Source organism: Archocentrus centrarchus, chromosome 11, assembly GCF_007364275.1.
Source record: "Archocentrus centrarchus isolate MPI-CPG fArcCen1 chromosome 11, fArcCen1, whole genome shotgun sequence".
NCBI classification, from domain to species: domain Eukaryota; kingdom Metazoa; phylum Chordata; class Actinopteri; order Cichliformes; family Cichlidae; genus Archocentrus; species Archocentrus centrarchus.
Genome location: NC_044356.1, coordinates 12,693,704 through 12,720,720, shown reverse-complemented (window position 1 = coordinate 12,720,720; position 27,017 = coordinate 12,693,704). Strand labels below are relative to the sequence as shown.

The window sequence follows — 27,017 nt, the reverse complement described above, 5'->3', positions numbered from 1 at the left end:
GGGATGGTTCTGGACTTTCTAGGAATTGTTTTTCAATGAAAATGTTGCATAGGTCTTCAGTGTTTTTCTGTTTCTCTTCAGAGGACTAATATCTCCATGGATTCAAATAGAATTTAGCGATCTTACATAAAAGCTCGCTTTGATTGCTGTTCAAACTTGCTAAGTGGGAATTTGATTGATCTGCTTAAATAAAGGATCAAAAGTAACAGTGAAATCTTGAACAAAAGAATTTTGGCTCTGACCACACTGTTATCGTGCAGAGGTTTTCTATTACTAGACTGATTCTTTAGAGCAGGGTTGTAACTATTTAACACCTTAAGGGGCATGATACGCCCTCAGCTGTCTTCCTCTTTCTCTATTTTTGCCTTGTGAATGACTCACTTATGTTCTCAGTTTAGAAAGTGAATCAACAAGAATCAGAAGAAGACCTGAAGAAAAAGAAGAGGAGCAGATGGCTGCTGTTTTGTTTTATCAAAATGCATACAGGCCTGGCTGCAGAGGTTTTTCTCAGTGCAGGCTTTCAAGTTACTATAAAAGTAGAGACAAAATTTTGGTTTCATTGTGACAAACAGCTTGTAAATGAGAATGTTCTTATCACTGTGAAGAAGGTTGAGTGCCAGAGTACTGTGTGGTCTACTCAAAGTGTCAAAAAGTTTGCAAAGAAGGTTAGAAAAATAAGAATGTTGGTGGAAATCAACATATTTCCCCTTTCTTCTTCTCATTTTGAAAAATGTGGTATTTTTTAAAGCAGTTTGTTACAGGAGTATTAATAAAAGGGCAACAGAGACAAACACACACTTTTTTTTCCTCCTCTGCATGAAATCGTTCGCTGCATATCAGCTCTTTGGGATGCCACTCTCACTGATTCAGACCAGAACACTTCCATCACCACCAAGGCAAAACGCACTTAGTCTTCAAGGTCTGCTTCAATGGAATGAGACGCGGTGCTGGCATTTATTTACATTCAGGATGTAGTACAGCTCTCCAGTTACTTAATGTTAAATTGCCTTCATAAACTAACCTTTGCCAGCTCATGGGTAAAGGCTGAAAGTTCATGTCAACTAGTTCTCAAGGTAGTTTTTAGTGTTGTCTGCGGGGCCACAGGTCAAGTTCTTTAGTTTCAAGAGTCAAGTCTCAATTCCTAGCTTTTAATTCTTAATGTTTCATCCAATTAATATTAATGGTTTCGCTGACCAGTGTCTGTGTAATGGTACTCTTCTGTGTTTCGTTCCTTGTTGATTAGTTTCAGTATATTTTGCAAGATGTTAATCATTTTTAATCATAAATAACAGCAAATACTCCAATACTCTGGTATATTGGCCTTTTTTTTTCAGTCATTCAAAACAGTCTCTCTCTCTCTCTGTCTCTTTTTTTTTACTTTTTAAGTTTTTATTTATCAGTCATATAAAATCCTGTACTGATAGATCAGCAAATAGCTAATATTAGTCCCCTGATAAACCAGTCAGACTCTGTTTATTACATTTTAAATGACTTTTGTGGACTCTTGTAAGTGATGCATGCAGTATTTCTCCTCATTTCTGTTATAGCTGGAAACATGTCTATTGACCTGGACAAAATCTGGGTGCAAAGACACATTAGATCATGATATTTAAAATAGGCTTTTAGAGTGAAAATGCAAAGATGATGATCCTTATGTATGAAATACAAACAGTGCATGAAGACAAATTCATATTTTCAGTGCTTTTTCCTCTATGGCTCTCTCTCCACTGGCCTTTTTCTGTCTTCCTCTGTCTTCTGCACAGTGGGTCTTTCCACAGTTGCTCTGAGTTTGTGCCCAGTTGAACCAAAGGCTGTTAATCTGGTAATCCACAATCAATATCAGCTTCATCTCTTTTCCTTCAGATAAAAGTGACCTATCTAATAATTGTATTTTCTTCCCCATGTCTGTGAAAAGGTGCCCTTTCTCGCTGTGCTTTGCTTTGGTCCATGAGATTCTTCTGCAGGTATAGATTTGGCGTGGAGAAAAAAAACTGTGATATTTACACCATATTGTTTAAATATGACCTGAAAAATGTTATCAATAATTGATTTTCCTGTGTCTGATTTACACAAACACTGATTGCATTGTAACTTACAATATATGACTATATAATTCATTGATTATACTGCGTGGTGATTTTTTTTTTTTTTTTTTACAGCTGAAATCACTTATCCTGAGTGTGTTACTGCACTAGACATTTGTAATTAGGCTTTTTTTTTTTTTTTTTTTTTTTTTTTTTGAGAAGGAGACATCAGCCTCGTGGGTTTTTGTGCAGTGCTCTCAAGTGGAACAGATGAAATACAAAACTAAACTCATCAAAGTCAGGGCTCTATTTTCAGATGTGGAAATTGCCCAAATGTAATTGTTTTCAGTCCAGTAATTTCATGTTGTAGTTTTTGGCTGCAGTTTTTCTTCAGTTCTCGTGACAGGTAATTTAAATGAAACCCGAGCTGATTTGCTAATTGAGTGAAAAATGAGGCTCCTGAACTTGTGGCCTCAGCGTCATTGAGATACTCTCGAGGACTTTCAGTCTGTTGCTACTCAGTGTGTGACAAAAAAAAAAAGTGGTAGGAGTTCGTAAGCATTGTGTTTGATCTTGTTTGCAGACGTGATTGGAGCTTACTTGTGGTTACTTGTGATCAGGCGAGTGCTCGCTGACTTGACCAAATGCTCTTTTTGTGGTGTTTTTGGTCACAGTCAATCAAGAGATTTAATGCTGCACAGGAAGTGTGGAGTTTTTCACTTGGCACAATAAGTACTCACTACTCACTGTATTGGAAGAGGATACAAGATGATCAGTAAATCAGGACAGTGTGTAAAATTAAAATTTATTTGCGTCAATTAAGCCTGTATTTAATTGAAAACCTGTCCCAGCTTTATTTTTAAATGGGCCTGATATAAAAATCCAAATAACACATTTAAAAAAAAAAATAAAAAAAAATTAAAATTCTCACTTTTTAAATTTTATCTTCTGTCCTTTCTTACAACTTAAAAAAAAAAAGTTTTAAAGGATTTGCATTTTTTTTTAGTTTACATTTTCTACAACCATAAGAACCTGGTCTGTTAACAGATGAATGAAATGAGTAAACATAGCTTAAATATACTTACAGATTCTAAATAGACACAAAGACATTTATTGAACAGTACTGTTTTCTGAGTTTAATCAGCCGAGATTGGGAAGAGAGAGCGTCTGTGTGGAGACACAGTGTTCCAGGTGGTAGCTCCTTGTGTAGCCAGTAGGGGGAATCGACTACTCGCTCTGGCGCTATCCCCTCTCGTTCCCACTCCTCTACGCCTCTTCCCTGCGTTCTCCCAGGTTGTGGAAACGCTGCAGCCCGCTGGTCTGTGTCTGGATCCCTCTCTCGCACAGATCTGCTCAAGACCCTCCCACCAGCTGGGCTGGAGAAGGAGGAGGCAGTCGGCTCTGCTCGCAACCTCGGACGAGCCCCCTTTACCACCCTGTCAGTGTGGAAGAGAAGGAGAGAGAGAGAGAGAGAGAGAGGCTGATAGACTGTAATAGAGAGAGCGCACGGGAGAGAGAGAGCAGCTGTGTGACAGAGAGAAAGAGAATGAGGCAGGGTGCTTAGAGGAGTGAGAGAGCCAGGGAAGAAATAAGAAACACATTTTACAAGAGCAGAAAGAGGGAGGATCGCAGACGAGGGACTCCTTCTCCACTGGGCACCCGGGACACTGTCACTGTGGGGGCTTTTTTCACTCATCTACTAGCTGGAACTCAGTGGATTGAAAAACCAACCAGTGGATTTTTTTTAAATATATGCTTGTGTCACATCATTTAGAAACTGGGATCTTTTCTCTGTTATCTGTCCTCCCGCTGGCTCAACCGCTACGGACTGAAATTGCTTTGTGTGTCTGTGTTCAGCTCTTGTGTTGTGACTCTGCTCCTCGCACAAAGTGCATCTGACGGCTCTGAGGATATCTCCCCTCTGTCAAACAGGACAGCACGCAGCCATCGTCGAATCAGACGGAGGCAAGAGAGAAAGTGTGTGCGTGTGTGTATGTAAGAGAGGGAAAGAGAGAGTGAGAGGGGCTGTGAGAGAGCGAGAGTCAGATTCACAGTGTTTGAGAGAGAGAGAGAGAGGGGCAGATTAAAGCCCAGGCAAAAGACTGGAGTGAAACAGCTTAAATAGAGAAGTGAACGTATACGTCCTCTCCCGTTTTCCTTGCCATTCCTTTCCTCCTCCTCCTCCTCCTCTTCTCCCATTTTCCAACATTTATAGGACTGCCAGAGCTACTGCCACCTGCACCTCCTCGCATCTTCTCTTTCCTCTTCTTCCTCTACCTCACCCTTATTAGGCGTTATTAGCCGACAGCACTCTGTAATACACGCCTGCCTTGCTTCTAGCACTTGTGGAAATATTTGCGTTGATCCAGGAGTGTGAGACTGAGTGAGCATCTGCGTGGTACCAGTAAGACACAGTTCGTCAGGAGCTTCCCCTTCAGAGGCAGACCTTCCTCCCAGCCACTGTCCGGCACGCAAACCCCGCTTACTCCCTGGAGGGATCAGCCAGTGACACAGTGGTGCGGATAGCAAAGACAGGAATTGCACAGTCCCTTCACTGCCTCTATCCCGTTGCTAGCTACTTGGCAGCTCCCGCCCCCGTGTCACCATTCCCTGCCTCAGTGCTAAGGATTCCAGCTACATGGGCCAGCGATTGGAGCAGCAGCCAATGTACCCTCAGTACACCTACTACTACCCCCACTATCTCCAGACCAAGGTACGCTGCTTTTCTGCTCTTCTTTTATTTCTCAAGCCCACTCATGTACTCCTACAGTTTTGTCCGGTCTCCCTCCCACTGTTCCTCATCCTCACCCCCCCCCCCCCCCCCCCTCCCTCTCCTCTATACAGATCCCCCCCCCTTCTCTACATCCTCCCATCTCCGAGTGGAGATGGGATTTGGTGGATAGGTGGCCTTGGCTCAGATGGTTATTATGGCAGGAGCCTTATTGGAGTTTGGATGTTTATGCGAGTGTGTCTGTGCGTGCCTGCGCACATGCGTGTGTGCGCACATGTGTGAGTGTGTGTGTGTTTCTGTATGTATGTGTGTATATGTGTCACTGAGTGAATGATCAAGGATTAGGGATCAAGGTTGGAGGCTTTGGGCTACTCTGCTGCCTAGTAGAGCATAACCAGGAGCTGTCCAGTAACCTCCATCTATACTTAATCTGCCAACTGCTGAGCTCCTAAAGAGATGTCATAAAGTGTAACATGTTAAATATGTTTCAGATTCAGACGGATTTTTTGATCTCTTATTGTGCTGTCATGGATTAAGTAGATGAAAAAAATTCAAACTGAATTTATTAATTGCCTGCACGCTGAATGTAGGTCATTTTAATTTTACTAAAAAGCATAAATGTCTCATTGTAGATTTCTGCAAAGAGGATAAAAAATGGTTTATGAACCCTTTTATTCTATGGCAATGGTATGGCTGTGACACAGAGCAGGCATGAGGACGCCTGCCCGTGTTTGTTCCAGTTATAGTATGCATCAGTGCCTCTGGGATGGACGCCCAGGCTAGGGCCCTGATGGCTGCCAGGACACTGGCTGGGCACACTACCCAGACATCATCAAGGGATTAAAATGGAAGCCTTTTGGGGATTACTCTATTTGTTTTCCTACCATAGGTGTAACACTAATTTTTGTCCATTATTGCGATAGTGTGCTGCATATCAAAGAAAGGCCTGCACAGGTGTGCAGTTGAACTTGAAATAGAATTGTTTTAAGTTTCATTTGGTTATGAAACCAAATTAAACCAAGGGTTTTTTTTTGTTTTTTTTTTGGGGGGGGGGGGGGGGGGGGGTAAATACCAACCCAAATCTATAGCTGATTTTTTTTTAATGTTATCAAAACTAGGATTACTGTCTCTCAGTTGTATGTATCCACTACAGAGCACAGTGACAGTTTGGTTGGGTCCATAAATATTTGGACGACGATGCCTTTTTTTTTTTTATTTTTGGGGTTCTGTACACCACCACAGTAGAAACAACAATAATTCATCAAGATGTGTTTGAAGTGCAGACTTCCCACTTTAATTCAAGGGGGCTCGGCAATAGAAATGAATGAACTGTTTAGTAACTACACATATTTCCTAATATCAGTGGCTGAAAAGTGATTGGACAATTTACTGACGAGCAGTTTTAAAGCCAAGGGTACCCTTATTATTCCATGACAAATTACACAAATAAAAGATCTGGGGTTGATTCTAAGGGTTGATCTTGGATTTGGGAGCTGTTTACAGAAACTGACAATTTGACGTGTTAGTGCAAGTAAAGGAGGCCAACATTTGGCTGAAAAACCAAACTAAGCCTATCAGAGAGATAGCAGAAACTTTAGGGGTAGCCAAATCAACAATCTGGTGCATTCTTTAAAAGAGGCCGAATGCATTGACCAGTTTGGCAGCAACAAAACCCCTGCACAACATCTAGCCAGTCAAGAACACTCCCAAAGTGGTAGGCATAGTAGCAAGACACACCTTCATGAATGTAAATATAGAGTGTATAAAAGAAGAAAACATTGAAAAGAGCCTGCACAGTTCTAAGAAAAAGTTATCTGGACAGATCAAATCAAGATGAATTAGTACCAGAATGATGGGAAGAGAAAAGTAAGGAGAACGACAGAAACAGCTTATGATCTGAAGCATATCACATCATCTGTGAAATGCAGTGGAGGCAATGTTATGGACAAGTTTGGCTGCTAGTGGAACCGGGCCACTAGTGTTTATTGATGATGTGACTGCTGATAGAAGCAGCAGGATGAATTGTGAAGTGTGCTCAGATTCAGCCAAATGCTGCAAAACTGATCAGACACTGCTTCCCAGTGCAAATGGATAATGACCCAAAGCGTACTGCAAAAGCAAGCCAAGAGTTTCTCAGGGCAAAGAAACTGGATATTCTTCTTCTTGGCCAAGTCAGTCATCTGATCTCAACCCAACAATGCATGCTTTTCTGTTATTAAATACAACACTGAATGCAGAGAGCTCATAAGCAAGTAGCAGTTCCAGAAAAGGCCTGTCGCAGCATCTCAGGGGGGAGAAATCACAACATTTGGTGTCCACGGGTTCTGGACTTCAGGCAGTCATTGAAGTCTGTTAGTTTGTCCAATTACTTTTGAGCCTCTGAAAATAGACGAATGTATAAAAATGACTGTGATTCTTAAACAGCTAATGCAGTACTTTTGTTAAACCCCTTGAATCAAACTGCAAGTCTGTATTTCTTGTCGTTTTTTATACAGTCCAAATGCATCTGGAACTGTAAATCTAGGTCTGTCTCTCTGTCTGTATGTCATCCACTTGTTGTTTATCTCAGTAGACATTTCTGTGAAATTTAGTCATAATTAGTGAGTCCCAGTGAATGCTTGAGTTAAATTTAAAGAAACTGCCATAAGAGAAATCTGCATCCACAAGAATGGCGTGGATGGACAGAGGGACACACAACCTAAAAAAAATAACACCAGTCACCATAGCAGTTGCCATTCTCAACAAAGTATATTATTTTTATGTTATTTTTAAATGAGAGCTGTTTTTTTGGCACAATTTCACTCAGCTGGAAGAATCAATGTGCCACTTTTACCCCATTTATTTCAAGGAAATAAAAGAGAAACAAAAAGAAATATATGCAAGTAAAACTGATAAAGTATAATAAAGCAAAATGCCAGTGCTGTTTTCATCCTTTTCCAAGCAGAACTGGATTGTGAACCATTGCACTTCCAGCTGGGAGGACCTGACTGCAGCCCCACCTGGCAGTCCACTAGCTTCCCCCCTGATTTATAGTTTAATACATTTGTACTGCTGCCATATGGCTTCCCTCTCCCTCCCACCACCCTCCTCTACTCCTTCCAACATCCCCCTCTTCCTCCCTCCCTTTTCTCATATCTCAGAGTTGCTCATCTTGGGAGCCTCTCAATCAAAGCATGCCCCTCAATTCTCTCTCTGTCCATCCCTCCCTCCCTCCTACTTTTCTTTCTCCCTCCCCTACGTTTCCTGCTCTGTTGCAACAGGGCCCCTTGGCTCCATTGCCTATGCTGCAGTTCACTCCCAAGGTCAGCGCAGATCTGATCTTGCCACCGTCAGCGTTTGATGTATCCTTGAGTGAGCCGCTAGGGTTCTGTGTCGTGCAAACGAGACCAAAAGAAAGCATGCATTTCCGTTTATAAGCAAGCAGCCGACGTTCATATTCATTTTCATGGTTAGTTAGAGTGGCTAGTGGCCTTTAGGGCATGTATGACAGAGCCACAGATGGGGTCAATAGGAGAAAGGGAGGCTGGGAGAGAGGCCAGCGCGTTAGGCAGTGTGGCCAAGAGGGCTGTGGAGAGCTATCTCACGCTCTCATTAATGATCATTGATAGCTCGATTACAGAGGGGGGAGAAGGGCCTTGGCTGGCAAGTTCTCACCACTTGACAAAATCACATGGCACTGTCTTTGGCCTTGCATTTGCATGCACAGAGAATACATACAAATTCAGTGCAAGTTTCTCTTTATGGATGCTCACTCTTTGTTCACAAATCATGCAAGTCTTTCTATTAGTCTCCATTGCTACATAATCAATAAATAGCCCCAGTCTCCCAAGAGAGGATGTAGATGGGGGTGGGAGGCATAACTCTTACAAAATTCTTGCCATTCTTACTGTCAACCCTGTTTTATGACTCATTTGATTTTATACATAGAAACTTTATATGACATCTGTGTTCACTCACAAGTAACAGGAACATTGTGACGAAAGGCACTAAACGCTGGCAAAACAGCACATCACGATAAAGTGAGGCGCCTTCTAAATTTTGGGTCCACTTGTCCCCATTGTATGCATGCATTATATTTTAGTTTAATGGAGTTCTTTGGTGCTGTCCAGCATGTGCTAGTCAGCCCAGATTAGAATGTGAAAGCCAGAGAATGAGATGAAACAATAACATTTGGCTTTCTATTGATTAGTGCAGTGGGGCGTAGCATGTGCTTCTCTTTAGCTGAATTATTGATTCCTGAAAGAGGACTTGTGTGTCTGTGCGTGCACATTAGTGTCTGTGTGTGTGTGTGTGTGTGGCTTTTATATGAGGTTATGGCTGGGGGGAGCTGGCAGGATGTAGCTTTGATGAAAGGATCCTTTAAAGGCCCTATTTCTGTCTATTCCCCGGATGATCAGTCCATGGAGTCATTTGCTGAAATTTAGCCTTTATTCAGCCTGTGTCTTTCCATGTGAGTGTGATCCTTAGTGCTGTTCACAGCTTGCTGTGCATTCAACTTTAATGATAGGTAATAGATGTGCATCATAAATGAGAAAAGTACAGTAAAATGCCTCGCCCAGGCCCCAGCCTGGCCCCTCCCCTCACCCACGAGTACATTTACTGCACACAGATCAATTATTGTTGTTTCCTGATAGTGTTTGGGGAAGAATACGATTTTCAACCAAATGTGTGCACTAAGTGCTTGTTAGTTGTATCTCATTTTCACGCAGTGACAGGCATTTTCAGTTCTGTTTCATTATTACACACACAACTCACAAAAGGGACTCTCAAATTAGTGATAATTTGCCTTGAATACCTGCAGTAAATTCCGCCTCTGTTGTGACATTCAGTGGACTTTTGTGTTGCTGGACTGACACTGCTGTACCTTTGTGCTGCTATGGCATTGCCAGGCTAGGTCATTGCATGCTTACTGTCAATGATCGCACACTGTCAAATGGTAACACACACACACACACACACACTGTTGTGGGCAGGTCACTTTGTTACAGTACAGATTCTAAGAAGCCAAGAGGAGCAGACTGAAGTAGCAGCAGCTAATGTCCCTGGCCTTAAGTAAACACCAGTCAATGGAGCCCTGTGAGAGGATCTGTGCCTGTGCCTGCCCCTGCCATGGGCACCATTAATACTCTAATTCTTTATAGATGAAGAAAGCAGCAGAGGGAAAGGTTGTGTTTGTGTGAGGAAGACAGTGTGGAGAAGTAGATACTGTTAGGAGGGAGGGACAAGCTTTCTGTAAGCAAGGGAAAGGGTTTGGTTACACTACACAGGTTGATCCATTGTTCTACAGAAATAACAGCAGAGCCATCTAAATCCTCCTTTAATGCCTCAATAGAGGAAAAAGAGAAACATGTGGACAACAAGGGGGGAGGCAGGTTTCCATATACTCTGAGAGCAAGCAAAGTCAAAGACAGTGAAAGGGAACCGGGTTCCAAAATGTGTTATTATGCCATCAGTGGCATAACATTTGGCGGGTAGCATAGTTCCTTTTGTCGTGTTGATATGAATCTGTGTTTAAAAGTTTATCCTGCACTTTTATGGCTGTAAAAGTGCAGGTCTTAAATTACATTTATTTAAGCCCAGCCACATTTTAAGTGTGAGAGATGAGATGTTTGTTTTTATACTAAAACAAGGGTACTGTAACTCATTTCTCCACTTATAATTCCTGATATGCACTTCATAATTGACTGTCTGAAAAAAAAATACCATCCCCGCCTTGATGTAGATTAATCCGTCTTGCATTCTTTCTTGGGTTAGTCAGAGCTTTTATCAAGAATTCTCCCTTACTTTTTTTAAAATTTTTTTTTCTTTTATGTTTTCCCAATCTTTTACGTCGCAGGGTCAGGGAGCTTGGTTTTCTTTAGAAAGCATTTCTTTCTGTTTTGAGTGTTTTAGCAGCTTTATTAGACTGGAATATCACTGACAGGAAGTGAGGGAGATAGATAGAGAGCAGATGAGTAAAGGTCTGGCCAGTCAGGAGTCAAATCAGGAATAAACCAACCTCCTTTACCTCTATCTACTTATTCTTGGAGCTTCACCCAATTTTAAAATTTCTCTGTGTCAATTAATGAAGCAGAAAATTATGCTTGTTTGCCCCCCACACCCCCCCCCCCCCCACCCCCCACCCCCTGTCTGAAACTGAAAGACTCTACATTGGATGTTCCCTGAACACTTCTCACACCCATACATTAAAAATGTGTTTGCTTTACTGCACCTCATGACCTCTTATACAGAACACAACTGAGCCTGATCCTGAGTCCTGGCCTCTGCACGGTGCCATCCACAGGTCATTAGAGCTGCTTTACCAGAGTGCTCTCTGAAGAATGATGCACGTATTGTTAGTGGAGGAATGGAGAAACATAAAGAGGAGAGGAAACATGTTTATAGTTTCCACAGACGGGAGGTGGAACCTGTGCTGTATTAGCTTTGGCATACTAAGGGGATTAGCAATGTTGGAGCAATGTTACACAAGTGGCTTTACTGCATAGGACGGTTTGCAAGCACAAATTGGCTGCGGTATCAGTATGTGCATACAAACAAGTCAGTTAATAAGTGTGACACTTGTGAAGTCAGGAGTTATGGACAGATATTGTCTGTAGTACAAAGTGCTTAAATGGTCTAATGCTTAAAGGTCCTAAAACCAGGTCATGTGTTATTTCTTCACAATAGGCTTCTTCACAGTTGGCTAAAATATAAAAAGATGTTCTTGGTGGTGGAGCTCTTGCCCCAGGGAATCTCGTCTCTGAACTCTCCTCCCCTGACCATCTGGAGATAATGGGTGACTCTAATCTGCACTGCAAGATGGAGATACTTCTACCTGTGTGATGAAATAGGGCATATGGGGAGGAAGGTGGTGCAGGAAATAGGTTGAACTTCCTTCAACCAGAAACCTGGGTTAAAACGCTGAATCTCCACCAGCTACCCAAGGTACTGTTGTGAAAAGAGGTTTACAAATGCATAAGCCTCACTGGTATCATTAGTGCACCAAAAAAAAAAAAAAATGTGCATGTGAGCTTGTAACCACAGGTGGTCAGCAGTATGTGTGCGGACACGACGTGGGTTGAATTTACTAAGATTTTCCAGTTCATCAAAATGATTTGTCTTAGAATGTGGAGCTCTTCCTTATAAGGAACTGAAACGAAACGCGTTTCTGCTGGAGCGGGCTTTCTGTGTGTTCTACAGAGAGAAGGAGGCATGCCGAGCCAACAAAAAGTGAGACGAGAGGAGCAGAAAAGATGTTTAGATTTAGAACCATATGAAACAAGACACATGATGTGCCACTCAAACCCACCAGTGGGGTTTACAGACATACCTGTTTTTTTTTCCTCTTGTTTTTTACTAGTGATTCTTTCTGTAGCATATTATCTGCCTGGAGCTGTTTAGTCTGGCCCACCGTTTTACTCTCTTGCTTTTCTGGGTCTGGCGCTTTCATGCTCTGTTTTCAGTCTCCCATTTTGCATCTGAGCATGGTTGAGTACTTTTAACTCTTTTCACCTTTGTTTATATATTAACATCCAATGCCTTTTCTGGAAGCTTCTTGTGTCTGCTGTGGCTGGTGTCCTGCCACCTGCACAGGGTGACTTGAGTGACTAGAGACACACCTTCAGTATAGATGTATTTTAATACATACAGAAGAACATGTGAAGTATAATTAAAAAAAAAAAAAAAAATCATATGCCAGTATGTTCTACCCGAATGGAATACATTGAGTGAACATGTTTAGTCTGGAATTATCAACTTGAAAAAGAGATGAAGAGATTTTAAAGCTTTGTTGAAACTTCTGCTGGATTTTGTATCCGTTTGGTAGATGCTGACTAATGTGTGTAAATCCTTTCAGTGTTTATTAATTGATTTGGTCTGCATGGTTTGCTGCTGTAACTTGACAGCGGCTTTGCATAGCATTGGTATTTTTAGGCTGAATGGCAATACCCAGTATATAACTCAACATTTCACAATGCGGGCTACATGTTCAGATGAAAGCCGAAGCCACGTGTGAGATGTCACAAGCTTTTTTTTTTTTTATTAAAACAGACTGTGCTCAGCATAATATGCAAAGACATGATTCCCCTTCCTGTGTGGAAGCACACAACAGCAAAACACAGGAAGAACACGCAAGCCTCCCACAGAAAGGTCCCAGCTGACCAGTAGGTTTGAACCCAGAACATTTTTGCTGTGTTTTTTAGCAGCATTTAAAAGCTTTCTTTTTGACTTTTGCAACATGTATCACATGTGGTTGCCAGTTCTTTTCATAAAGCACTGTAATGATTAAATGAGGATTACAGCACACTGTTTTGTGGCAGGAGACTTTTTGAGCTGCGAGGGGTTTTCTGCTCGGGGTTGCGGCCGCATCACGAAGCTTAAGACAAACTTCAGACTGCAGTTTATGATGCTGGTTGAGAGATCAAAGTGCTTCCACTCTTGGGTACAGCCTTCTAATGGGATTCACTGGATCTAAATTCTGGCTTTACTGTAGAAATTAGTTATCTAATGCAACATCAAAGTGCTCAAGTGTTGATTGATATAATATCAGTGCAGGCCAACCCAAGCAACATGTGTTATATGAAAAGTTGATTTTTTAAAAAAAAATAGATTTTTCACAGCATGTTTGACTTAACTGTGAACAACTGGCTACCCTGAAGATGGATACAAAAGGCATCCGTAGATAAAGAGGGAAAACAAAATGTGTTTTGCCTCCAAGTGAGGGGAAAGCTGTTAAGACCAAAGGGGCAGAGGAGGATCTTGGTTGGGAAAGCAGAGCAAGCTGCTTGTAAAGGATGAAACCTCGTGTTGCAGAAAAGTCAAGCAGGGGAAAATGATACACAAGAGACAGGCAGTGTTACTTGAGTGTAACTGATGCTTTCCTTGTCTGCATCTTTTGCTCTATCATTTGCATGCCAGTTCACGTGAACATCAGCCAGGCAGGCGGTATAACGACAAGGAGTGGAAGGGGGGGCGAAGTTGAGGAGGTGGTAGCTTGGCATGGTAGCATTCACTGACTGTGACTCAGACTCAGTCAGAGTAATTGCTCCTGTATTTTTAATGAGTAGCTGCTGCGTGCACTTTGAGGAGCGGTGCACCAGAGGATCTCAGTATGGCCCCTTAGTGCAGCAGAACTGCTTTTCCACCTTCTTGTCTGAGGGCATCTAAAGGAGGCCCATGACTGCTTTTTATGCTCATACCTAATATGGCCTAAATGTCTCTTCATTGACTCAGTAGGAGGCCCTGGTCTCTCCTTTCCTAATGAATTCATAATAAAATTGTCATGAGTGGTGGTGTTGTGAATTTAATATGTTAATCACTTGAAACTCTCATACATGGCATGTGCTGTTAAGACTATTTTCTCATGCTGATCCCAAAGTCCAGAGACACTTTTGCCAGAGGGATATGGTTTCAGGTTACTTTTGGGCTGCACTCTGTGGTCTCCGTCACAACCAGACGCATGTTATGGTAAACTAAGACCAGCTAATCATGATTAATTCATGATCAAATTAGAGATTATGTTGTGATAGGTCTGTGAAACTTTATTTTGATCAAATTTATATGCATGTAACATGTCATGACTTTATTTTACACCTACTAAATTGCAAAACTTCCTTTATGGTGCTTGTTGCTACCTCCAGGACCACATCTTACCATGATGATATACAGAATCACAAGTTGAAAACAATACCAGGATTGCTTTGTGGCTGGTAAATAAAGACAGGATGATTGTGTCTATTCTTTTTTTTTTTCTTGCAAAAAATGCGAAAAAAAAAAAATTTTATTCCAATTTTTTTAAAGAGAAAAAGAGAGAGTGGAATTATCAACACTATCTTTTTTCCGTGTGGTCTTTATTTCCCTAATGAGGTCATTGTCTGCCAAAAAAAAAAGTCTCTGCCTGTGTGCTTCCCATTTTAAGGAATTTGCATGTCATTTCCATTGTGGCTGCACAAACCAGTGACCTGGTGTCTTCACCAAGATATTTAGATGTGGAAACTGGAGGAAACCCCAGCTACAGACATGCAAATAGTAGTGTAGCCTTACAGCTGTGATTATAGTAGGAGGCCCTGGTTGCCCCTCTTCTAAACACACATACTGGCTGCCAGCAACATTTACTCTACGCAGCTGCATTACTAGTGGCAAGCTCAATGAAAATACCGTGTCACGCATAGCTTGAAAAATGGCTCCGGAAAAAGCCAATTCTGCCATGAATGAGGATAAGCAAATAGGCATGAGGGCTTGAATGGCTGCCAGTTTGAGCTCCTATACAAATAAGAATACGTGCACCAATTTAGTGCAGCAGATGAACCTTGCGAAGCCTTGTCAAGCAAGTGGGGGATTACCAAGAGCAAACAGGCCTTTCTCCTGGCTTTATTTGAGTTAAATGACTCGAGCCACCCTCTTAGATTTTGCCTGAATGGTTTCTTTGGCAGCCCCTTCCACTGCTCCAGCCGCTTCTGAGGCCGCAACATGTGCACATTAGTCAGCGTATGGAAAAACACTGAGTGGGACAGGTAGGCGGCATGAATTAGATTGCAAGGACTCTGATGCAGAGAGCAAGCTGAGCCAGCAGAGTCGCAAACCAGGATAAATGGAAAGAAGCGGAAAGTAGAAAGCCCTTGGCATGATAGAGTCCAATTGGAGGAGAGATTATTATTCTTCACCAGTAATTAGTAGCACATAAACAGCCATTGGCAACAGAATTAAAAAGTGTCATTATGATATGTGGTCTCCGTACAGGATGCCGGTTCTTTCCCTTTTCAGCAGTTAATCATCTCGCCTTGCCGACACCCCCCTTTATACACAATAGAGGGTAAGGGTTCACTTTGTAGCAGGTGAATGCTGGGAAATGACAAACCTATTGGAGGGTTTGATGCAGCACACTGGTTTCCTCCTGTACAGTCTTCACAGAGGCAAATGCTATCTCTTCCATCTCCCCTTTCCCCCTAAATTATTAAGGTCACCTACATTTCAGAGGAGTAGGACAGAGTATGTGAGATAGAGAGAGTGCATACAGGAAGCAGTGCTTATATGTGCACTTAAGACAAATCTTTCTTTGTGTCTATATTAATATATTACTGGTGCTAGTGTGGAATAAATTCAAATGCTTATGTACTTTAAATGCTGATGAATACTGATGTTTTTATCTTTGTGTATTTTTTGTCCTTGGGCTCTTATGAAAATGTTAGAAAACACTGGCTTTGAAAAACAGTTAGTTACTAATTCCCTGTCTGCTTTCTCTCTCTCATTAGCTGTCTTGAGTACCCTGTGGAAGACTTGTATCCATTATTTATCTCTAGCCCCAAAAAACAGCAGCTGCATGCTTGTGTAACTGCCATATGTTATGCTTCTCCCAACATATTGGGAGGAATCGTGCTGTATAGGGAACTTTACATCAACCCATAGAGATCTGTTTTGAGCCCTGTGCAGAGATGCCGCACTTTCATTGTTTCCTAAAACCTCGTTTTAAAAATTTTTTTTATAACCTATAAATGCAAAATTCAGTAGGAACTTCCCCACAACTGTGAAAACTTGCACTACATTGGGCAATTAACCACAGTGGCACCTTGCCGAGTATTTTCGGATGCTCCGGCACCACTGGAACCATCAGAGGGAGGGGAACAAAGAGGGTCACATTAGGATTCAGCCGATAAAGCAATAAACCCTTGTAGGAGCTGCAGTCGGCGCCGTTCAGAGCAGTTTCTGTGTCCTCAGCACTTTGGGCCTGCAATTAATCACTAAGCTGACATTACCCCACCTTCCTGTGAACATTGGATAAACACTTCGGCAACGGTGAGCCAACATTCCCCACCGCCAATCCAGTGTACTCGGTAAGATGACTGTTGAGCTCGTCTCTCTGAGAAATGTCCAGGAACTCTGCGCCCCAGTTATTTAGACCTCTTGTAGAGAGCGGGATGATCTGCTGATCTGTTTAGTTATCGAGAGCAGCTTAACTGCTGTAACTCTTGCTGCAGCAGGCAGCCCCTGTGCCATCAGTCCCCGTCTGGTGGGTTATGGGGAAACTTGGTTTTCACTGCAGCGTTAACTAGCGTGTTGCATCTGTTTAACTAACATGCCTTTCTGTTTGTGTTTGGCATTGTACGTTTCTCTGCATGGTAGTTGCCACAGCGATTTGTTAAATAAAAAGCTTCTTGGCCTGTTGAGGCTTTATAATAGGCTTGCTGGCATTGTGTGCAGCATTGTTACTATAGTGATTATTGACAATAGTGTATGCTTACCATTCTCCAACAGGTTGCTCAAGATTACAGGGTAACCCTAATTTGTGGTTTTGCTTGACAAATTTGCCAGATGTAATATTTGAACCTGCTCAGCTCCTGGAGCTCTCTCCTTTGAGAGCGTTTTACCCCAGTCACACAAGCCTAGAGAAGAGCTGGCAATGACCAGGCGACCATTGGTCACTAGGGAAAAATTAGTATTCCCTGACCAGTTGTGAGTAGTTGTCGGAGGTAACCCAGAGTTGTTGTGAAATTAACCTCTAAAGCCCCAGTCACACATGGCTAGAGCAAGACCGGCCACCTGGGAAAAATGAGTATTCCCTGACTGATTGGCAAATAGTTGGGGGAGGCTGTGGGAAGTGGCTTGCGGGAGGTGAAATTGCTGCACTGCAAAACTTGGTTGCTAGCAGGTTGCTGTGGTCGACCGTAGTTTGTATGGAAGATGCCAACCTACCTGCAAGCACTCACCATCTACTCTCTAATTGGTAGTGAAACTGCAAAATGTAAACGCTGACCGTTGCACGTTTTGGAACATGTTGGTTTTGGCATTAGGGACAACTTTTACTTTGAAGGTGAACGTTCTCTTTCGATTTGTGGTATAATTTTTGGCACTTCACTACCTCTCTGTGGTTAGATAGCGAGTGCTTGCAGACAAATCAGCATCTTCCATGCAAACTATGAGCGACCGCGGCAGTCTGGCAGCAACCAAAACCCCAGTTTCTGGGGCAACTAGAAATCTCCAGCAACCATTTACCAACTGGCTGGAAATACACATTTTTCCCCTGTGACCGGAAGTTTCCAGGGGCCCATCGACCAGTCTGTAGGCCTGTGTGACTGAGATCCAGGTGCTTGTTCAGGGTTTAGTCTTGCTTTACTCCGTAACCTTCACTCTTTGCTTTCTCTGCCTTCCCTGGCATTTTTTTTTCATTTCCTGGGTAGAGCTTCAACAGTTACTCTGGTTTTCTAGCATCCACCTCTTATGATAATGGTATATCATAAGTTAAAGGAAAATAACTTGACTGTTGCCTCTTTCACTCAGAATTTACATAAGTAAGAGAAACATTCTGGATATGAAAACATATGAAAGGGGAGGTTCACTTATATAAAAAAAATCCTTATACACTACTCACCAACATTAATCTGTATTTGTAACAAGCTCATTAGAAAATGTGAGAGAACATTACGTTAGCATTGAGGAAGAAGGCGGGAGGGACTGTACTAGAGGAAGGGTGGGAGCCCTGTTGAGTTCACAGAGTTCACTGGAGGGGACTGACACCCAGCTCATACTCCCAAAATGTCTCTTTCTCTCTCGACCACAGTCGATCTGAATAATTTATCTTATATAATTTATCTCTCTACCTTTCTATCTCATTCACTCTAAAACACAAACACACTCACGTTCACGCACATGCAATTATCTCCACATAAATACACACTCGCGCACACACATGCCTCAGGGGGTTGGGTCTGGGGATGGTGTGGAGTGAACAAGCTGGAATCTGCACACAGGGAAACCTGATAGGCATTCCCTGTGCCAAACACATGAGGTCACCCTGACTGACTGATCCTGCCAGCCAGCCAGCCAGCCCTCCTCTGCCGTCACAATAAAACCTTGTCTCATCTGCAGTGTTAGGTTTTCTTACTGAGGCTCATGCATCTTTGCAACTATAATAAGTGTTTTATGTGCACTCAAGGATCATAAAGCTTTTACAAATGGCCATGCAGACTTAAAAGAATAGTGTGGCTTATTACAACTTGGGTCATGTTTCCATAGTTTGGGCCATCAGTAAATGTGAGTTAATGCTGACATGCGTGAACATGGCAGCATTGCTAAATGGGGGCCAGGGGTGGCATGAAATAAGCCAAATCTTATTTAAGAGACAGAAATAAATAATTGCGCACACTTTCCTTTGTTAACATCCTTCAGTGTTTACAGGCTGGCTTTTAATTCTTATTCAGTTGTTGTTGTGGTACTTGGACCTGGTTTCCCTGGGGAATTGTCAGCATTGTGGGGCATGCAATACTCACAACTGCACCTAAACAGCTGTTGCTTATTGACAACCTGTCTGATCATCTGACTGCTTGTGTTTATGTTGCCATGTTTGCAGAGATTGTGCTGTTTACTTCAGTGAGTGCAGTTTTACCACAGTGAAACCATAACCTATAATCATAAACTATGAAAAAGGACTGAAATATAAAAAGCATACATTGACATCACAATCTCAGGAGGTTGTCAGTAAAAAAGTAATACATTTTCTAAGGTTAGAGCAGTGCAGTGACTCAGTGGTTGGCACTTTTTGCATGTTGTCCCCAAGTTAGTGCTGGTTTCTTTCAGGAGCTGTGGTTTCTCCTGCCATCAGAAACATACCAGGTTAATTATTCTGTCATTTCTTGCTACCAATCTACACCCACCAATTGTGCTACTCTGCAGAAGAATACCAGGAACAAGAGTCTCACACTAGTGACAGTGCAAGCAGATGCAAACATTAATGGTTCCTTGTAATGTTGGCTACTGCGCCGTTCTTTTGGTTAGCAGAAAGAAAATAGTTCCTACATGAAACTGCTAAAAACTCTACTTGTGGATTTTCTATTCTGAGTAACCTGGTCATGATTTGACTCAGTCAGGTCAAATGTTTCTCTTTTTGCCACCAGGATAGTGCACAGTATGTGTATCTACATATACTGTAGTCTACTGTCTAGTCTGAAAAGCAACATACTTTGCAGTCTCTCAAAGTTAATGCTATGAAAGGCTGGACTCGTAAAATGGAAAATGTGTCGCAACTGTAAGCTCTAGAGACCTGTCTTTTATCCCAGGGCCCTTTGAAATACCTACCCAAACCCAAACAATACTGCCAGCTCAAAGCACTGGTCTCAACAGAGCCCCAAACATGTGTTCCTTAGATCCCAGCTCCTGTTCTCTTGTCACACAAGCATGCAACATGGACACCCGCATTCAGTACATACACACATGTAGATGCAGGCACATACATATGAGCACACATTCTTTCTCTGGTACACATCTGTATACACTATCACGCACGCATTTACACAAACCTCACACCCCCGATGACATAGCAGCTACCTCTCGCTCCCACGCATCTCATGTTCTCCTTGTATTATGTTAAAATGGACATGCATAATTGTGCTGGCACGGTTTGCTGTTTTTGTTGGCGGCTATCGACAGCCCCCATGTCTCCGACAGAGGTGATCACTGTTGCAGGCACCACAAATCTACATCGCAGCTCTCCCAAATATGCTGTTTATGTGAGGTCCCGCTCTCAAGACAGAGAGGTCTGGTTTTAAAGGAGGGAAGGAGAGTAATTTGAGTAATTATACAGTGACTGTAGGCAGCACGTTTTTAGATATCATTAAAAGTCGATAACTAAACGGCAAATGTAAATGCTGACGTGATATACTGTATATATATTGTAAAGTGTGCAGTTGTTAGTGTTTTCTTTTTAGAGCTTATTGTAACTGTTTATAGCCAACCAATTTCCCACTGGCACAGACCTTGTAGTAAAGTGGGGTGAAATGAAGCATAGAGTCAAGTCTGGGGGATATGAGACTGCTACATCGGTACTAAAGCCGGAATACAAGCACTGTCATTCCAAGACAGAAACGAAAACTCTTTAATAACATTGTGTCTGAAGACACCGCTGCGCTGAGGCATTTACAGCACATCAGTGTTTAACATTTGCTTTTCTGTTTGCTACCAGTCACAGACCAGCTCGATACCAGAACCACTTTTTCTTTTCTTTTTTTGAGCACTGTTACCTAGAGTAACATTACTTCTACAAGTCATTTGAGGTTAGGTGAAGTTTTAAATAAAGCTGTGGCCTGTGGCAGCTAGCTGATTCTATACGCTTTGTATATGCAAGCCTGTGCCACATAAACTCTTATGCGATCATATTTCCAAACAGTGTGCTGTCTGGAGTTGCAGCTACTGTGCCTATATGTAGATCTTCAAACAGGAAGTGGAAACCACAAGTGTGAGGTGATGCATCATCTGTGAAGGTTATTTACTTTATAAGATGCATGTTTGCTCACGTTCTGTTTTAAGAGATGATTCTACCTTTCCACTCATCTTTATCCTATAATTTCAATGTTACTATATTTTCATTGTGTGGATAGTAATCCTATGGACACTATATTTATTTATTTACACTGTGGGTGTTTCACTTTGGAAAGATGCTCTTTGAAGATTTTGTTTCAACTGTACAATAATAAGTAATTTTTTTCTTTTACACACACTTATCAACCAAGATATTCTGTATGATTGGTTGCAGCGCCCTTTCTCTTCTCTTTTTCCTCTCTTTGCCTTTTTCTTCAATTTTTTTTTTTTCTCTTTAGCAGCTCAGGTTTGTGTTGTGGGTTAGAGAGGGTGAGTTAATGGAGAACGTCAAACCGGCTTGTAGCGCTGCCTTGGCTTTGACCCGTGCAGATTGTGGAGTGACCCCAGTGGCGCTACCCCGAGCCTGCGGTTTGGAATCCAATCTCCTCAAAGGAGGATATGGTGCATGTTTTAGCGGTCCGGTTAAATAACTTTGCCCCCCAGCCTCCCCCAAAGTGTCTATCATTCGTCTAATAAAACGTTGTTTGTTTTCACCTGCGATGACCTGGGTTCGGTGGGGTTTTTGGCTCACAGGTGGCGGTAGCACATTTGTTTAATCGCATTAGACCCTTCCTGCTCCTTGTTGTTTGACTGGATGGAAGCAGAAAAATTGGAAACCAGCTTGGTTCTGTCTCTGGAAAAGAGAGAATTTTATAATACCGAGGCTCACCGCAGGTCATATCAAATAGGTTGCATTTTATTAAATCAAATGTTAATGAAGTGATTGAAGCATCAAACATAAAGCCGCTGTTAATCATTTGGAACGTGCCTACACTGAATGCCGAATTACAATTAAATCAGTGAGATTACATTATACTTATCATTTCAGATTCAGCATCATTGAAGAGGGATGATTTTATCATCTAAAAAATGTCTGGCCTCATCTCACAACTTCAGATTACACTTACTCTTCTTCCAATTATAAGGCAGGGAGGAAGAAATCGATGACTACAGACAAGTGACATTATTAAAGCATTTTGAGGGAGACTGAAATCACACGGGGCCTGATAGCCTAGTTGTTTAATGAATCATCCAAAGCAGTGCTTCTGCACACCTATTTGTTTCCTCTCCATTTAGGGCCTTTTGCCGTTCTCGTCGGTGCTAATTGTCTGGAATATACAAGCTATGACACAGCTACACTACCTCACGCTGAGATGCATTAGTGCCATTTAAAATGTTGCTCAGGGTGAGACTGCAGTCTTGTAACTCAATAAATGTGGATGCAGGAAGGCATACAGTAGGGCCAGGGAAGGATGGGAAGGCTGAAGCCTCACAAAGGGGCTTGAGAGTGTTTCGTCAGCAGGCTTTCAAGGTGAAAAGCATCAGCTGAAGGTCTCTTTTACTTTAATTGACTTCTTATATGTATACACACATTATCTTCTTGCTACCACAATTTTGCAGATGCTTTAGTGCCCAAGTGTATCTCTTTAGTCCAAGCCTGGGCAACGAGGCTGATGTAGCTGAGCTTCTCAAAATAGGAAGAAAGGGGGAAAAATATGAAATGGATCAGTTTAGTATAGAGAAGAGAACAGATTTTATAAAAGCAACTGCTTAGGTTTTCTGGGGTAGGTGATAATGGATGAAAAAAAAAAGATAAAGAAAAGAAGGAAATTCAAAGCAGAGACAAGGGAACACTTTTAGCACCAATATGTGCAATTAAAAACAAGCTGGAGAAATCGTGTTTGGATCTCAGGGAAGAGAGGCACAATCAGACATCAGCAACCTGCTGAGAGTCTTCAGACTAATTCTGCTCAGAGCAGATAGTTAACTCTGTTGCTTATTCCACAATGACTGGCAACTTGAGAATTCAAAAATAATGAGAGGCAAACTGAGGAGAGATAAGAAGAAATGGTAAATGGATAAATGGGAAATGTTTTTGATGAACAAAAACACTTTGTTGCAGCGCAGAGGAAATTTAGTGCAGACGCAAGTGAAATGAAAGACAGCTGTTTGCGTGTCTGTACATGTGTATTCATGTGTGCATGTGCGATGTGTTTGTATTTATCCCTGGGGGGGATGTCACACATGCGTGAATACACATTGTCGTTGTCATGTTGATGATTTATTGACAAAATTGACAAAATACTGGTATCAAATGTTGTTAAATTCTCACACAGATGCATACACAGGTACGGATAATTTTATAATTATTAGTCCAAATCATCTCTCTTGTCCTGTCCCCCCTCCCAGCCCCAACTAGTGGTGGCAGGTGACTGCCCCTCCCTGAGCCTGGTTCTGCTGGAGGTTTCTTCCTGTTAAAAGGGAGTTTTTCCTTCCCACTGTTGCCAAGTGCTTTCTCATAGGGAGTCATTTTGACAGCTGAGTTTCTCTGTAATTACTGTAAACTTAATGAGCTCGGTGGCCTCAATGCTAAACTTTGCCCATCAGTGTTATGTGGGGCACCTGTTTTCTTTATTTTTCTTTCTTTTTATGTAGGATCCGATGCAAACTGCTGCATCTTGTACTAATAAATAAATGTATAATGCATTTACATAATGCATACAATGCAAAACATATTCCCTAAAGCCATCAGCCGGTGATTGCTGACTGCCAAACAGACGTCAATGCATTATGCAGAATACACTTTTAAGGTGCCCTTTTTACCTCGCCAACTAGCGACACTGCTTCCTGCTCTAAGAAGGAGCAGGAGGAGAGTGGGTCCGATGTGAAGGGTAAATATATCTTGCTGTCCTTCATTCTTGAAGCATGATAGTGTGATTTGAGTGCTCATACTGTGTGCTCCCACATGGGTGAGCTTCTGCGCTTCAAGGTCCTTCTTAAATTTCATGGGAGAGGGCTTTTAAATCAAAACCAAAGTGAATGTACAGAAAATGGTATCTCTTTTGTTTTTGGTCCCAGCAGTGCTGAGAGTATTAAGCCTAGCCACCAATTAGAGCATGCCGATTCTAACAGCCCATGAATTATTAAGAGCACCCCATTGACGAGGAGCAGCGACGGAGGGCAAGCGAGGGGGCCGAGCCACCTGAGCACCACAGCTGTATTTATTAAAGCGTAAGCTGGCTGTGTGCTGCACCAGCTCTGTTATAATTAAAGGAAAAATAACCTCCACAGTACAGAGCACCAGTGTTTTTTTTTTTGAGGTGATGTTGATTACTTTCAATCTGCAAATTGGATAAATGCAGCATTTATTGCCAGACATGCATGTGTGTGTGTGTGTGTGTGGGGGGGGGGCAGATAGGATAATGTATGGTATTAGATTGCAACTTGCAACACCGGCTACCCTCGAGGTCAACCAATTCATTCCTGCTGCAGAATTTATTGCCTGGTAGTAGCTAAGGCAATGAGGTGCTGTGAACCTTGAGCTCATGTCGACATAGAAGGTCTTTACAGCCATATACTGGGAGAAGGGGGGGGCTGCTTGTTAACTCTCTATTCAGGGCTCCAGCCAGCTCCGGTGCCTGAGTGGTGCCCCCACAATAGCGTGTATCTAGTTTTTTTTTTTGTTGTTTTTTTGGGAGGGGGACACCAAGTTAATGTTCCCAGGACCATCAGCTTATCATAAATAGTGTAAGTCTTTGAGCTGGTGCCAATGGGCCATAGCATGTGAGGAATGAGGCGAACGCTGCGAAATTAGGTGCCCGTCAAATGTGACTCCTGGCGATTGTCAGTACTTAAGATGTATTAGATGGAGAAGGGGAAACTGCTTTGTGTGGGAGCCCCTGCTTTACTCGATAACACAGCTATCATTATGCATGAATAATTGGATGCATTCCTTCTATTTTTTTTACACTCTTTTCACCAGTGGGCTGTTTAATGTAGCAGAGTTGTCAAATAAGTCTGTCATAAGGAGAAAGACTGATTTCTTTATGTGAATCCACCCCCCCCCCCCCCCCCCCCCCCCCCCCCCACCCCCCTTTCTGGGAGAATTACACTGTGTGGGGAACTGTGAAGAGAAGGATATATGTGGATATTGTGGCACAGCGGGGCTTTTAAATGTTTTGTAATTTTGTTATTTATTGTTTTGCTGCAGGGACTAAGGCAAAAAGAAAATGCTGGTCTCTCAGATGTCTTTAAATAGAGATCCTGACTGCCTACTTGGCTGCTCACTTGTGCTCAGAAATGGCTGGTCTCTGTTTAGTAATATACATTAACCACAGTCCTGTTTGTCACTGAAATGGCTGAAGTGCCCTTTAGCTGGCATTAGATTTAGTGTTTTCTTCTCAGTTGCTCTGTTATTTTTGAAAAACCACCAGACCAAAATAGTTTAATGCTTGTAAAAAGAGCACCACTTTGCTCATTAATCAGTTCACCCCCCTGTCTGAAAAGCACATACAGTACACGATGACATAATAGCAAGCTCAGGCTCAAATTCAAACATTTCACAGAAATGATGCCCTTCAGTTTGGCTCCTTTATCTTTGTCTCCTGTATCTTTTATATTTTCTCCTGTGAAGGAAAATGAGCAGTTTCCTCAGTCTTAGCAAATATGCACGTGAAATGCTACTCGGCAGCAGAATGAAAATCTGCCTAGTAAGGCTAATGAAATTAACCACTTCCATGTTCTAAACTAACACAGATTCAGCATTGAAGAAAGCAGTCTAGACTCAATCAACTCCAATAAAGATAGCATGGAGGTTAGTTGGCATCTAACAATGATATATCCAAAATAAAAACATACAAAAATGTGCTGCATGGCTGCAAGTTTGGAGGGAAGTTAAATTTGTTTAGGCTCTCAGTTATAGGGTAAGGGTTAAATTGTCATCAAGAAAAAGAAAAAAAAAAGTGAAAAAGGGGACAAAACTGCAGCCAGGCAAGCATCTCAAATCACATCAACATTACAAGGTTAGTAATTAATATGCTACTGCAGGGTTTGAATTTTTCCTACCAAAGTCATGATCTTCAGCTTAATCTTCATACTAAAGTCTTAGTTGGTCAAACACGGATTCATCTTTTCTCAGAAGCCCGAGGGACTCCGGGAGCCTGAGAGCTGCAGTGTACATAGTGAGTTTTTTAAAAGCTTAGCTTAAACGTGTGTTACACATTAATAGTACTAATATAAAGCTGTACAGTGGTGGAGCCGATCCCTTCTGTCATAGGGGAAAAGGCGGGGTACACTCTGGACAGATTGCCAGTCCATTACAGATGGTTAACTGTATAGTACTAATTTTATTTCTGGATAAATTAGGGAACAAAAAGAGCCATAATATCTCAAAGATACCACACCAGCTGCAGTTTCCAATCGGGACAGAAGGCCAAATAAGATTGTGCTTTCTGCCAGCAAGAAAAGTTTTTGTCACTAATCAAATTCCATTTTATTTCTAAATTTAGCTGCAGGAAGCAAAAATAGACTCACTTAGAAGTGCTGAAATCTTAAGATTTTTACCCACTGGTGTCAGAGACAGCTGCTTCAGTGTTTTCATAAGCTTTTGTCTTTCTTTTTGACCAGATTCAGTACTCTGTGTTTCTGTGTAGCCCCAAACATTTGATCAGAGATTTTCAGGATATCTAGCTGATACATTTTTTAACACAGTGCACAAAGCCTGAAGTCTCCGAGCTCAGACCAGACTTGAACTGAAGTGGCCTGTTGGAGCCACAGAGTGCTGTTTCCACGTCGGTCGCGAGCTTTTCCGAAGCATGTCTCAGCCTCATTACCTTTAGTGTTTTCTGCAGCTGACATCGAGCTCTAACCCTCGCGTCATCCTCCGCATCAAACTTGTATTTGACAGTCTTTCTTTTTGTCTGTTGTTCTTTTTTCTTTAATTATCACAACCTGCGTGTACAACTCACACGTTTGCAACAAATGATGAAACAAATCAGTTTAATAAAGTTCTAATTTAGTAACTCAAACAGATTAACAGACTGATGACCCTCATGATGAGTCTTAAAATACGCTTGGGCCGAAGGGATTGGGGCAAGGATAAGTTGGGCCTCACGTGGGACATGAAGCAGCCTGTAACTAATTAATTATGCATTTCCAGC

At 42.0% G+C, this 27,017-nt stretch overlaps 1 protein-coding gene across 1 annotated transcript in view; it reads left to right on the top strand.

Annotated features, from left to right (window-relative positions):
* Positions 1-3,452: 3,452 nt before the first annotated feature.
* rbms3 (RNA binding motif, single stranded interacting protein) overlaps positions 3,453-27,017 on the top strand; it is a 211,351-nt gene continuing 187,786 nt past the window's right edge. The window contains exon 1 of the mRNA XM_030741526.1: positions 3,453-4,737. Coding sequence (XP_030597386.1) covers positions 4,663-4,737 — 75 coding nt within the window. The 5' untranslated portion in view covers positions 3,453-4,662. The remainder of the gene's footprint in view (positions 4,738-27,017) is intronic.